This window comes from Channa argus, chromosome 11, assembly GCF_033026475.1.
Source record: "Channa argus isolate prfri chromosome 11, Channa argus male v1.0, whole genome shotgun sequence".
Taxonomy (NCBI): domain Eukaryota; kingdom Metazoa; phylum Chordata; class Actinopteri; order Anabantiformes; family Channidae; genus Channa; species Channa argus.
In genome coordinates, this window is record NC_090207.1 from 8,722,207 (window position 1) to 8,737,237 (window position 15,031).

The 15,031-nt window shown below is 37.1% G+C and overlaps 1 protein-coding gene across 3 annotated transcripts in view; it reads right to left on the reverse strand.

Annotated features, from left to right (window-relative positions):
* The window catches only part of slc23a2 (solute carrier family 23 member 2), a 33,946-nt gene that overhangs the window by 6,285 nt on the left and 12,630 nt on the right, over window positions 1–15,031 (reverse strand). The window contains exons 2-13 of one of the 3 annotated variants that reach the window (XM_067522068.1): window positions 12,459–12,507; window positions 9,866–10,083; window positions 7,925–8,023; window positions 7,133–7,249; window positions 6,772–6,929; window positions 4,741–4,829; window positions 4,453–4,520; window positions 3,479–3,660; window positions 2,431–2,551; window positions 1,516–1,672; window positions 544–691; window positions 311–416 (exon numbers count right to left, since the gene is read on the reverse strand). In XM_067522068.1, the coding sequence (XP_067378169.1) occupies window positions 311–416; window positions 544–691; window positions 1,516–1,672; window positions 2,431–2,551; window positions 3,479–3,660; window positions 4,453–4,520; window positions 4,741–4,829; window positions 6,772–6,929; window positions 7,133–7,249; window positions 7,925–8,023; window positions 9,866–10,083; window positions 12,459–12,507 (1,512 nt within the window). Of the gene's footprint in view, window positions 1–310; window positions 417–543; window positions 692–1,515; window positions 1,673–2,430; window positions 2,552–3,478; window positions 3,661–4,452; window positions 4,521–4,740; window positions 4,830–6,771; window positions 6,930–7,132; window positions 7,250–7,924; window positions 8,024–9,865; window positions 10,084–12,379; window positions 12,508–15,031 lie in introns of those variants that run through there. The other 2 variants (XM_067522070.1, XM_067522069.1) reach the window with 2 other exon arrangements.

The window sequence follows — 15,031 nt, forward strand, 5'->3', positions numbered from 1 at the left end:
TTTCATAAAGCCAGAGACTTAAGATGCTGGTGCTTGCAATCTGGTGACATTCTTGTTTGAAAAGTGTTTTATATGAGTGTTGGATCTAACAGTTATCTGTATAAAGCAGACTATTTACAGTTGCTAGTCAATTTTCTGCTAATTATCTAATCAATAAAGGGGCTTATTGATTCAGCTTCAGAATATTAAAACATCCCATTAAAAGAATTACAATAAGTAAATGAAGTCTCCCCAAGACTTTGTAACATTAGATAAAAAGAAAAAATATAATAAATAATATATATTGTTAAAAAAAGTCAGTGTGTATTACCTTTGTGATTCCCAGCACACCTATATTTGGACTGGAGGATGTGGAGCCATTTCCTGTCCCAAAAAGACCATCCAGCACACAGGAAATACCCTCCACAAAAATCCCTCTGGAGAGACAAGGAAACAGTAAATTGCTGTTGTCATGCTTCAGAAATATCTCCAGTATAAAAAGGAAATGGATAACAGCAGTAACATCAATAGTAGAGTATAAATGAAACTAAAGAGCTTCACTACCTGTTAATGGCATGGATGGGAGGTGGAGGTGCACAAGACAGTCGAGCACAGGCATAGTAATCTCCAATCGACTCGATAATGCTGGCCACAACAGCACTCATCATGCCGATTACGCCTGCAGCAGTTACCGTGGGAACACCCCACTGGACTGTAAAGGTACAAAAAATGCAGGTAAGAGCTGAGAAGTAGCTGGATTTAAACTGAAAATATCCTTGGAGATACTTTTTATTTTATCGCCTCTGGCAGGAGTTGAGGTCCATAATTAGAAGATTCAAGTTTTTATGCCAATGTTACACTATTTACTTTCCTGTTTTTAGACTTTTAAGGTTATTTGTCAGTATATTCTGCCTTTACTCAATTTACACAAATAAACTGCATTTTACAAACCAGAGTCCTTCCCCTGCATTTAAAATTTAATAGTTCCTGTCCGGGCTGTACCGGACATAGTTCCATTACTGACATAGCATATCTGTACTCATTAGCGCAATACATTATGTATAGTGTTTTTGCGTATCAAAAGGGCCTACGTGTTCTACCCCTCTATTTATTGCCTTTATTGCTCTTATTTTTTTTTCTGTTTTTATTTTACTTTACTATACGGCATTTATTGTGGATGGCAAAGTAAGAACTTCATTGTGCAGGGAAACATGCTTTCTGTCTGTGCACATGACAATAAACACTTTGAATCCTTTGTACAAGTTTCACATATAAATAAAAATATAAATTTGAAGACATTAAAAAATTGGTAATACTACATAAATATCCTTTTTTCACAATTAAACTGATAATAGTACTATGTGATGGAAACCCAAAAGGGCCCAAAAAAGCCTACAATTTATTTTTATGTTTATTATTACCACCTCTGAAGTTTAGCCAAGTGGTATACATAATGTCCACCAGCAGTTTGATTGATCACTGCTACAAGAGGGTTAGACACATAACATCAACCAAACTGCCCAAAAACACACTTACAGGGATATGGGATCTTGAACCATGGTGCGGCTGTGAGGATTCCTTGACGTGCATCTGTGCGTGCATAGAAACCATACTTGTCCTTTTCCGGTGGAAAAACATCAGTCACAGTGAAAATGAAGCACAAGAGCCATGACACCAGGATGGCCATGATTATCTAGGAGTAAGGGAAATTCAAACAGTGAGCCACTGAGGCATTCACATTAAAGAAAAAAACAAAACAAAACTGACCACAGCTGCTTAGATATGAAAGACTGTACATAACTGTACAGTAATAACTAGACCTTTCTAATCCGTATACTACAATTCCAAACATTTACCGCACTCAGGTGAGATCTGTTGAACTTATGTGACATTGGAAAACAATTGGCTGCACCAGTGATTATTTAAATTTGTTAATTTAAAGTTGATGAGTCTTGTAAAAAAAAAAAAAAAAAACTACATTAAATCGACCACAATACAAAGTTTAAAATAAAATAAAATAAGAAGTGAAGATAAAGTGTTTCTATGACTAATTGTAGATATTTGAATTCAAATTTAATTTAAAAGTATGACTATTTAAAGTCCAGTTTAATAATGAATCAGATTGATGGAAAACTGGTATGAGAATCCAAAAAGTATTTTTCATATATCACCAGCAGAGGGCAGGAAAAGATCGATTTACACAAGACACAATAGCATGCAAAAGTAAAGCCTCTTTACCCCCCTTAACTCTGTACCCCATGCATCCATCACTAACATTCATCAAATTCAAAAATTATTTAACAGTCAGAAATAAAGGTCAAATAATAAAATAAAAAAAAAGAAAAGAAAAAGAAAGGGGGGTTAAACTATTAATTAAATAAAAACAAAGATCCCAGCCTTTTGTATAAACAGATTAGGTACTTTTTCTGTACTGTGGAGTTGTGTACTTACAGGAAACATTTTGAAAACCTGCAGCCTATAGGAAGTCCACCCTTTTTTGGCTTTGTAGATCGGAAGAGGGAAGTGAACATTTCGGGCATACTGAGAGAAGAGCAGGACCAAGAAGATAGTTCTGCAGACAGAAACATCAATCCTCAGTTTGTGGATCACAGTCAGACAATTCTGTCTAGTTATTTACACTACTGTATATTCTTCTGTGAGAAAACGTATCCTGTATGAACATGTATCGTTGTCTTCCACCTACGCCTAACTATGACCCCAGAGGCATCAGAGCCAATTAATTATCCTAAACTGCCTGAGAAAGAGCAAACCAGTGGCAGTTATAGGCACATATCCATCCATGTCCCTGTGGAATGAGAGGAGAGGCCATCCAGCTACACTGTAAACAACTGTGAAAAAACAGAATCTTATGTCACACCACCTCATCATCACTGTTTTGAAGTGGAGTTCCCATAAGCCAATCCTCTGCAAGACTACATGAGTTGCAGGAACATTATTTTGTTAAATAAAAGAAGTGCTTTGGGCCCGAGCTTTTTTTGTATCCCTATTCTTAAGTTACATAAATATTTGTTGAGGAGCAGATCTAGAGAGCTTATTTTTCTGATGCTATTATTGTAAATTAGTTGCATAAATAAAGAATAAAAGCAAATATTATTACACATTGTTGTAAAAAAGTTAAAGGTGAAAGTCCACCCAAAATTTGCTGAGCAGGAACCATATGACTGAAAACAAAATAAAAATAACAGGTGAATAATGGTTGCATTTATTTAATTCAGTTAAAGTGCTTTACAGTGGTGAAACACTGTTTCATAATAGAAAAGCTTTATAGAAACCTGTTATGCTACTTCTGGAACATTATACAACAGCTGTTTTAAAAATAATGCACCGTTTCCCTGCTGTAATTTGATAGAAATCCAACTGAATAACGATCATGAGAACAGACAGAACACAAGTGGATAACATGGAAGTGCATTTTAGATGCAGTGTCACATTAAAGATGTTTTTTTGGGGGGGATTTTTGTAGGGAGTCTGTACTTACAGCATTGCAATGCCCCAGTGTTTTCCAGCCCTCTCCCCTGCAGCCTGGAAACCAGACAAGCCTATGAGGGCCACAGTGGGGGTAATGGTCAGCGGTCCAATGTACTTAAGAAGGATCCCAGGCAGACCCAGTGCTCCGATAAACACCTCAACTATTGATGACACAATGATAGCTCCCTGGATCTGTCATTTAAAGACATTTTAAATAGAGAGAAAAAAATTAATCTGCAAGTTTATCGCATAAATTTGATTCAAAGTTCAGCTCTGTTTAAGTACCCGCACAGAAAAAATTTATTCCCAACATCATAAGAACATTTTTCTATTATAAAAATATATTTGGCTTATTAAGTGGCACTAAAATCACAAATTGTTATTTTATGAATGAGTCATTTGTTAAAAAAATAATAAATTCACAATGCCCTGAAATGTGTATCTATTTGATTCTTATATTAATCAGCATTTTGCTGGCAACATGGATATTGCCAGCAGGAGACAGGGTCATAGAATCACCAGATTTTATTTGATGCTTCTTAGTGATAATCCTGTTTGTTACGTCTTTATCTGTGTTCGTTTCTCACCCGCACGTTGTTCCTGAGCACAGACACATCGATGTTCCATTCAATCTGAGTCAGTCTGATTAGATTTGTCTCACTCAAGCCTTACACAACTATTATTCAACTGGCTTTCTGAAAAGGTTAATACAAATGACCAGCTCCTGCTACAGAAAACCAGACCCGGCAGCTATATAGAAACAGTGCCACTGATTTATTATCATCTTAGAAAAGGCCTGTTACTCAACTTGTTATTCAAGTTAACTGAAAAAATTAAATAAAATCTTGTGCTACTATTCAATCTAAATTCAATTGTTTTAATTCATCCAACATATCCATCTAGTTTACTTTCTCCTTTAAAAAAACAAAAACAAACAAACAAACAAACTTCTCCCCCATGCCCCTTTTACTATCTTTGCCTTACCTCTCGTATCCTGGGGTGCCAGATGTGTTCTGTGTGATGGAGCTCTGTGCCGTTCAACACAGGAATCTCTGTTTGTGGAAAAAGTTGAGGAGATGAGAAAATAAGAATACAATAAAATCAGTATGTGAATCACAGCTCAAGTCAATAATTCAGAGCACCCAAATAGAAACCAGCTGCCAAAATATTTAATTCTGTTGTCTTTGACTGAAATTAAGCATGAATACACTAACTCACAAATGGAGTCTGTACAGAATGAATCACTAGTGAGAGACAGAAGAAGCAAGTTACCTGTATTATTACACTTCCACTTCTCCAGAGATAGGATGGCTCTGGCTGGTGCAAGGAATGCGAACGCACTGGCCTGGAACAGAGGCAACCTAAAGCATAAGAAACGAAAGCTTTAGAAATAATGTTTATTTAAAATATCGCATAACATATTATTTCCATTTATTTTAATATTATTAACTGTGGGAGAGTGGGATTCCTCCTGGTCGTTTGTCATCTGCAGTGAAAGGCAAGTAAATCTGTTACCCAACAGTTTTCCCAGGTAGCTGACAAAATCTGAAATATTTTTGGTCTTTATAAAAACCACTAACCAAAACATAAAAGCAAACAACAGCCGTGATACCTGGTTTAACCTCAATTCAAAGAAATCAAACAAGTTATGAGGAATGTTATTGAGCGTCATGGTTGAAAGGCAACAAAGAGGAAGTCACTAAGTCTGAGAAGTGTAGGATTAAAAATACCTCACACAAACAAACAGAAGACTGTTTACCTTGAACGTGTGTGCAGTACATTTAAAAATTTTAGTTAGGTTTGCATGGATTTTTACAATTCTATAAAATGATTTAATCCATACAAGGAAATCAATCCTGCCTTAAAGGCAGCTTCTGTGAGATGTTTATATTTAAACCGTTAAGAAGGTTCTCTGAACCTTCCACTGAATATTTAAACAACAAAAGTAGATAGGGCAGTATTTGCAAATTTTCATTAAGGCATCAGTCAAGGCCATTGAGTTGTTGTCAAATGAACAGTGGGTGACTGTCTGAGATTGTATGAATGAGGAGATGGGTCTGCTGCTCTACACCAGGAGCAGTAGCGAGACACTAATCTGCCATAGCACGATGGAAAGATCAGGTTCATTACAAATATGGCAAAGGGAGGGGGCGTACTTCATGGAGCTGCTCTTCTTTTATGAAAGAAAAATAATACCTCATGCCAACACGACCTGCCTTTCATTAAAGCACTGATCCAAAAGATGGGATTATAGCCATAGCAACAGGTAAGTTCTTACCTCAGAAGTTATTTTATTGACAAATGATTGGGCTGAAACTCTGCGATGAATCACGTGGATGAGTGATTACAAAACACATACGCACGCACATAACATTATGGCTTATCAATGTTATGTACATGTGAGAGCAAAACAAAAGGTGGCGAACTGTAGGACTAAACTGACAGGATCGGGGGGGGGGGGGGGGAATGGTGACAGAGGAATGTGTGTAAGCAATCAGTGGGGTGAGGTGAGGTAAAAACCTACCTAATAAGGTGCCTTAGATTAATATAATGTTATAAATGTCAGAGAAACTGGGTCAAATGAGCTTTTCCTGACATGTGCATATAGGTGTGGCTGAATGCACAGACTTCCCTTTTGGTTAACAGGACAGTGGCAAAGACTTGGTTTGTGTGCTTAATCAATTATTTCGTTGCACAGAAGTAATGCCAAGTTAAACCACGTGTACAGTAGCTCACCCCTCTGGAATGCAATCACATTCACCATGTATTTAATTGGAAGTGGAATCTCTCCTACTGCTATTTTGCTGTCTCAACTGAGACACACAAAAGGCTACTTTGGGGAACCTTCTCCTCTCGAGAAAGAAGTGCTGCAGTCATGCAATTAAAACGAGGAACTTAAACGTTTAATTTAATCATCACGTTCAAACAGACAACACGCACATACAAGAGTGTGGCTGAAAGTCCAAAAAAATCCGTGACTTATTTTTGATGAACAAAAATATATTTAAAATGGAAATTTAACTATGTACCAAGACCTAGCATCTACTTGTGCACATGCACACACACAAACACACTCCAGAGAGATGTTGTATGAAAGGATGCACAAAGAAAAACTTCACATTCCCAATGACCCTTGTGTTCAAGTGCTACTTAATGATGAGAGGGAGAAAGTGGATGCAGGGTGGTGGTGGTGAGTGTGTGTATGTAGGCACATACCTGTCATACTCTATGGTCGTATGTTTGACAAAATATTTCCCTCGTTGGCAAGTAATGTGAGACAATATTGCTTTTGTGTGTGTATACCTGCAGCCCAGTGTGGTCTGTAGCAATGTGGTGATCCCCACACAGAAGAAGATGGTCCCTATGAGTTGGCTGGTGGCCCACTGATCAAATCCAACACACATGGCCTCAGCAAGGAGAAATGGCACTGCAATAGTTCCACTGAAACATGTCAAGTAGTGCTGCAAAGACAAAAGAACAGTAGATGTGGATCTGTGTGTCCATTGTTTGGTTTGAACAGCCACTGTGTAGGTGCATGTTTTTAAATCCACGTGGAAAGATAATTTCAGTTTTAATAAACCAGTCACATGAAATACACGGATGAGCAACATCAAAAATAAGTATTTTGATAATAAAACAAAAGAAGTGCAGTTTACACTTTTACCTGTAAGCCTAAAAAAACACACAGGTACCAGGGTGGGGTGTCTTCAATGGTGTAGATCATGTCCATCCTCCTTGCATCTATACTGTCTGTGCTGTCTAGTGTCTCAGACATAGAGCTCTACAGACATATACACAGAGATGTATTATTATTTTGCATCTCTATATATGTTTAGATCCTTATACTTTACTTCCCTTTGTGTGAGGGGTCAAAAATGTAATAATACAATGACAATTTATTTAAGTGAAAGTACAGGTTGACAATTTCAAGATCATACATGTCAAATTTTCATGTAAGTCATAGCGGTTCAGTCAGATGCTCAATTTAATGAGTGACAACAATTAGTAAAAAAAAGTTAAAGAGCATGAGAGAGCATGATGTGTTATGTCGTTCTCCCAGCAAAAGAAAAATGCAAAGTCACAGTGACAAAGTGGAAAATGGGGTTGAAAAAAAGCACAATGACAGTTTGATGAGTCATTTCTGGTTCACATCACATAAGCTCTTGTCTGAGCTCATAACAGTGACTAACAAGCACGCACACACAGAAGAACCACACAGACAGACGCCCACAGAAACACACACACACGAACTTTCCTGATGTTTATAGTGCAGAATTCAGGAATTACTTTTTGGCTTTATATACTGCTGTGATAGAAGATTTGTTTTTAAATGTATATTTTCAATCTGTAGCCAGCAAGTTTAAAATGTACATAATATGTAATGGAATGATAATGCTGACCATGAAAAACACATGACAATGGTGTTTCATTTCTCCATTTTATCTTTTTAAGTTACCTTTTCTGCTCCTTGATTATCTTTAGTGTAGATGGCCATGAGTTCTGTGTTCTCTGTGTCTTGGTCTCCGCTGGCACTCCCCAAACCGTTTACCACAACCTGCAGACAGACATTTGTGTATTGAATGTCAAACTTTTTCCATTCATTGTACATACAGTACCTACAGTACCTAAACAGAGCATTTTTTATTACAGGTTGCAAAAGTGTGCTGGTAAAAACCAAGATGTACAGTTCCAAGACTAAGGACACACACACACACACACACACACAAATAAACAAAGCCAGGCAAGGTGAAGGAGTGTAAACGTTTGTATTACTGCCTGTCTGTGCACTATGCTATCTGAAAACCTGACAGGCAATGTCTAATTTAAGGCTGAAGGGTTCAAAAACTAATCACATGTGGGAAAAAAAAAGAAAAAAAAAAGGGTGATCCACAATTGGCGTGCATTTCCTACAGGATGCAAACTTGTCACTTTACAAACAAATGTGTTCCACATTAAAATGTGCATGTGAGAGTACGTCTTTCCTGTAAACAATGCAAATAGCCAAACAACCTGTGTCACATTAGTAAACAAAGCATTAGGGGGGGGAAAAAAAGAGGGAAGAGACAATGTGAAAGATAAAAAAAATATTTTTGAAGACAGAACAAATAACTTTCAATGTTTCCATGCCTGAAGGACATTCAAGAAAGATTCAAAAAGGTGCGAGTATTCAAACATGCAATGCCACCAGTCTGTCTTTGCTGTATCGAGGAACATGTTTTTACAGCCAGGTTTTAGTGCATAGTCCTGAGATCCCTTCAAACAAAACACTGAGAACTGTGAACTTTCCATATGAAAATCTAAACTTCACTTTCTACATGCAGAGTCCTCCAAATAGAACATATGTAAAAGAATTTGTCAAATCATGGAGAGGAATTTCAAGAGGTTAAACAGGGTGACAAACATCTCATAACAATGCTTCAATAGGACAAATAACTGCATGTCTCTTGGATTATCTGTGTGCTGCTGTTTGGGTTCAAACAATGACACAGAAGAGAAGGGCTGCATGCATGATATTTGGGGAATAAAGAAAACTTGCAATATTAAAATGTAATATGTTTCTTTCTGTGGTATATAAAAAAAAAAAAATTCAAGGATTTTCAATAAATCCCCCCAATTTGCTAGTGCTAAAAAAAAACAAAAACAAAAAAAACAAAACACATTACTTCTTTTAAAAAGTGGAGTATTTTCTACATGTTTTGGCCTTCTTTCTTTATTTGATAATGGTTGTATACATACAGAGAGGATCTGAGGGGAGAGACAGGGGAACCATGGACTTATGCCACCTTAGCTAAGTTTTTGCCTACATTATATTGCCTTCTTTACTTCCCATTTATTGACCTATTTTCTATATAAGGTAATTTCATTCACCTGTATGAACAAGGTAATTGTTTTTTTAATAGCATCATAGGTGAGAGCTGTAATGTAGGTCAGCTGAAAATTTCAGAGCTTTTTATTAAGGCTTTTTGCCCTTTTGATCCAGTACACCTGCGTTAATGCTGATGGCGCACTGATTTTCATTCTACAGTGGATGTGCCCAGTGAATGTCCACCACTTTTCGCCTTATGACGTACATGAAGCACTGGACTACTGCCAGGCAGACAAAAACAAAGAGTGGCATGCACCAACTGGCCCTGAACTGGACCGTCTGAGCGTGTACATCACCACCCACTTCATTACGTTCAAAGAAAGAAAACAAAACAAAAAAAAGCAAATCTGACAGTGAGAGGCAAAGAAAAAGTTAGACAGGCAGGGGTAGGAGAAAGTAGAGAATAGCAATTATAAGATTTGTGCAGACACTGACCAAACCCTGTCTTTTGTTTATTATGCAAGCTCGCTCAGGCATGTTTGTTGCGTCTCTGTGGGTAACACTAAAAAGACAACTAATACAATCATGTACCGGAATAGGGTAGAAATTTGCGCCATGTTTGCTCTCTTCTTCATATTTTCCTCCCTCACTGCTGCTGTCCATTGACTTGGAGGTGGTGTTCTTCCCCACACCCATCCCTGTGTCTTTGATGCCCTCCTCCTCTTTCTCTGTCCCTCCTCGGTCTCGCTCTGGTGTACACACTGCAGATGAATCCTTCGATCTGATTACATTGTCCAGGTTGCCCTCATCTGTTTGGAAAGGGAGAGACAAAAGAAATTAAAAGCTTAATTTACAAGTCTTAGGGCTTTAATTTTCCAACTTTAGTGTGACGCTCTGACAGAGAGGGATGGACTTTTTATGTTTTTTTAGTAGAAACCAAGAGGTTAGCAACTTCTTGCTTCCCTCGACAAAAAGTCAATAGGATTTTTCTATTAGCATATAACAGACGTTTATTTACATGTTTTGTTCAGCAATATATGGACACACCCACTTCTGTGTTTTTTTAAAGCTTGAATGCAATCGCCAGATGTAAAAAGCTTTTGTTAAGCTATAAATGAATTTCACTTAGATGATTTGAACGTCAACCACTAAAAATCTAATTCAATTTAACTCACTTGCCTTTCCTACAGACGATTTATTCTTATGTTGACCTGATAAAGCTAATGATAGGGAGTTAAAACTAAACAAAGCTAAAAAAGAAAGACGGTCTCCTACAATCTCTGCGGTCTAAATTTAGCCAAGCAGTAGCAACTGCCTTTTTTATACTTGTAAAAGCTCAAAAATACTTTTAGTCCATCCAGCAATTATCTGTACCGCTTATCCTGTTCAGGGGGGCTCTGGAGAGGTCACCAGTCCAACACGTGGCCAACACAGAGAGACATACACAGATAGACAACCATTCACACTTACATTCACACCTATGGGCAATTTAAAGTCAACAAATAACTAAGATTTTTCACTATTTTAACTTTTTCACAGGCCAATCGATGACCTGATTGAACAGAAAAACACTCCAGGGCATTCAACAATGACGATAATCAATGATTGAACAGGCTGATAGAAAAAAAAAGAAGAAAACAGACTTTAAGAGGTGATGTTACGCAGGACATTTTTGGGCAAAAAAAGAACATGGACATGTTTGTTACAGGAGGCACAGACAGATCAGAGATAAGGAAAAAGGTAAAGAAAGAAGAATGTCAGTGTATGTTGTAGTACACACACTATGCTGTACTCCCGATTTCTGGTACCATGTCAACTTACCATGTTACTTGACTCTGTACCATCCCTACACTTTTGCTCACAGTGTTGACACTTTGAAATTGCTACTAAAACAACATCTGAAATGTGCAGGATGGTTTAGTCTCCAATAAGTGATAATTAATATTTTCTACACATGCCAGCAACACAGGAGGATGAATTGAGCTTTGGACATCACACAAACATGAATTCTCTGGTGACATCTTCGACTCCACTGTTTAGAATTAACATAACTGGAAGGACATTCACCTTTTTCAAAATGAGAGTAGTTCGGTCTAAAACCTACTGGATCACTCAAGTAAGGTCAGCAGTTTAATGCTGTCCTCATCTCATAGTTTAGGGTGGCACTGATACCCCTTTCAGGTCTGATACTGCCCTCATGTACTTGCACATATGGAAGTTATGCAATATAAATTAACCAATGTCACTTGATGGCAACATTACATTAACCTTACAACCGCCCAAATTTTCATTATGAGAGTGACATCCTTTACATTCTTATACGTTTAATAATTCACCCTTTTTGTTTGTGCCTTTGGAAAAAGAGGGGTTCTATTGAGTACCTAGTCAATTGTCTACAATTGGACCCATCATTATTTACGCTGCCTTCTGGTTACACTGGTTGCTATACTGCTGCCAAACTAATGCATATATAAAACCCTCTAATGATATGTCTCACAGGTTTCATATTGCAAGCCTTAACAATATAGAATGTTTCTGAATTTTCAAACAAAGTTGTTTAGATATAACTTGAATTATGAACAACTTTAGTCATTTGTAACCACTGATTTTATAACACGAAGACTGCCTATTAGGGAAGTATTGTGTCTTATACCACAGAGACTACCAATATAGTCCTAGATATTAATTTACACAAAATAAATGCAATTTAAATAAGGTAAGATGAACCTTTATTCATCCCACAGGGGAGACATTTCCATATCGATAAATCACCATATTGTTCAGAAGAATTACAGTCAGTCTTGGGCTTATTATTATTTACAAATATCTGATTTGAGTCCAGCTGAAGTATTTATTTATATATCTGGTAAATCTGTCCTCATTTCCTGTCGTCTCTCTGCTGATCACCAACCAATAAAAAGGCAACAGTGCCCAACCTTATCCTTTATATTAGAGGAATTTATAGTGTAGTTATACCTATAAAAGTTATACACACAAATTCTTCTCCTCCTTTTACTTGCACATAACATTCTCTACCAGAATCTGTTTTAACAGATGCACATTTACAGGGCGTAGTCCAAATTCTTTTAAAAAGGGTTTAATTACTTGATCCCAAGAACTATCTTCCCACCCAGCCAGCCAGTCTCCTTGCTTGCAGTGTAAAATGTTGGGATAGGTGTAATACCTAGTTGACACATCCCATCACTCCTGTCAAGCTGGGCGGCTGGGAGCATCTGTGTTGAAGGGGCAAGGGAGAGGGAATGAGGAGGCAGAAAAGAAGAAAAGGAAGAAGAAGAGAAGGGGAACAGGTAGAGAAGCAGAAGGATAAAGGATAAATAGGAGGAAGGTGAAAGATTTGTTAGTTTGACAGGTAGCATTTAATTACAAGCAAACATTTAGTGTGACTTATGTGTTGAGTATAACAGACTAGAAAAACCAGCCAGAATCAAGTGTTTTGAAATTCTGTTTTAAAGCTATAAAGCGTGTGTGTAATTTTTACATATAATAGAAAATGAAGACCATGTCACAGGTGCCAATCAGGATTATCAGGATTTTTATAAAAACTAAATCTTAAGAGAGAGTTCAGTTGGGGTTGAGAATGTTTATTAAACTTAATACAAATTAATTAATGTAGATAAACTTGTAAAATACGTTACATCAAGCTACCATTAAGATGTTTGTTGTTGTTTTTTTCCCCCCCACACAGTCCATAATTCCCAAAATATTTTATTTAAAAATGTAACTAAGAAAAGCACATTCCTACACTTTATTATCTGCAATTGGAGAATGATGATTTCCTTAACAATTTAACTAAAACTAATTAACTGACTATAAAAATTGTTGCTGATTAATTTTCAACTCCATTATTCTCCTAGTCATTGTAGCTCTTTAACAGTAAGTAATTTTATTACATAAACAATGCCACATTAAGAAAAAAATAACTAGAACGTCCGTTGTTACCCAACAAGGTATTTTCTGATCACTAAATATTGCATAGAGTTACAAATGGACAATTTTTCTGCATACTGCTTTTTCTTCTGTTAATTTACATTTAACCTCCTCTTAAACCTATGAATTCAATTAGGTACATTTCATGTACAATGTACATTTTAGTGCACGTCTCTCCATACTTATGATTTTCTGTCTCTCTCATTTATTTAACTGCTTTTCTATAACTCATATGTCCCTGGCTGACATTCAGAACACAAAGGACCTCAGGTTCAATCTCAGTAGCCCTTGGGTGACTTTGATGTAACGAGGCATGTGCTGACACCAGAGGGGCATGCTACTGTAGCGTGACAATCCCAAATACCCTTGTCTGCTGCTGCCTAAAAAACAAAAAACCCTCTCCTATGCTTTTTTTTTTCCTGTCAGTTTGGACAGATTCCACATTTACACAAACACACACACAAGTCAACCAAGAGAAAACAAGCGAGACAGAGACAGAACAAGAGCAAGACCAGAGAGAGAGAGAGAACCGAAACCATATTCATGTGATTCTTTAAAAGAGGAAATGTGCACTTTCAAAAGCATAAAACACATTTTCCAGTTATGTAAACATAACAAGAGTTAGAGTAAGAGAGACATACTGGTTGGGTAATTTTGACTCATCCCAGAATACTGGATTGAGTTGCCATCTGGATCTATAACCATGGTAACACAATATGTGGATCTTAGTACCATGTTGTGTGGGGCTTTGCAACAGATGTTTGTGTTGGCAGTTTTGTCTAAAGTGCCAAATTTGTTTGTGTGAGAGTGCATGTGTATCGACTCCATGCCCTCCAGATGTTAGTCAGGACCTCAGGCTTGCAGCGATATTAGATTATTGACAATAAAGCATTTCATGTAGTTAAAAGAATAGACAGCCTGGGGTTCTGTCAAAGGAACCAAATGAAAAATGCACCATTTCAGTGACATTCTTTGTCAAGAATCATAAAGTCACAACAGCAACATAATACCAAGTCGTCAATTTCATGTAAAATAATTGTTAAATTACAGATTTACCACAGAACAACAATCCCAATTATTTGAAATAGAATAGTCATTTATTCATTTCCTGTCTCCCGCCCTCTTCAGCTTATCCCTTCAACTTTAGGTAGCAATGGCGGATTGTTAATTTGGTACAGGCTTTTAGTGCCAGATAGCCTTCCTGATGCAACTCTCCTCAGTTTTTTTATTTAATTATTTTTTACTCAAAGGGCTTCACCAACTTTCAAGTTGCTTTCTGGCTTTAGTTTAGGGTGCAAATGTACATAAATGCTTGTATACTTCCCTCAGTTCACTATATTAAAACATTTCTCTGGTTCTTGCTGTAAAGCTCCTGCAGATGACATCACTGACATGTTTTTCATCATTAGGAGTTCAGATGATTTCATTTGGGCGAGCTCTGGAAAAGCAGGTTCACCATGATTACAACGTCCATTGTATGAGCAACAAGATAACAGAATCTTAACTGAAGTTTCTCTCAAGTGATGTCATCTGGAGGCATTTTTCAGCTAGAAGTAAAGATATTTTGATATAGGGATGTCAAAAGGGGTGTTTAATGGTATTTATGTACATGTACTACCCAAATTAGAAGCAAAAGAAACACGTTCAAAGTCAGTGAAGGTGTTCTTAAAACTAGCACTTAGAGTGCACCGACTTGCGCAGCCTCAACTTCAGTTCAACAAATGGTCAGTGGGAGTTTGGCCACGAACTAACGAGCTTGCAGTTGATCGCTCTATTAACTGAGCCCAGACAGACAATTGAATAATTGAC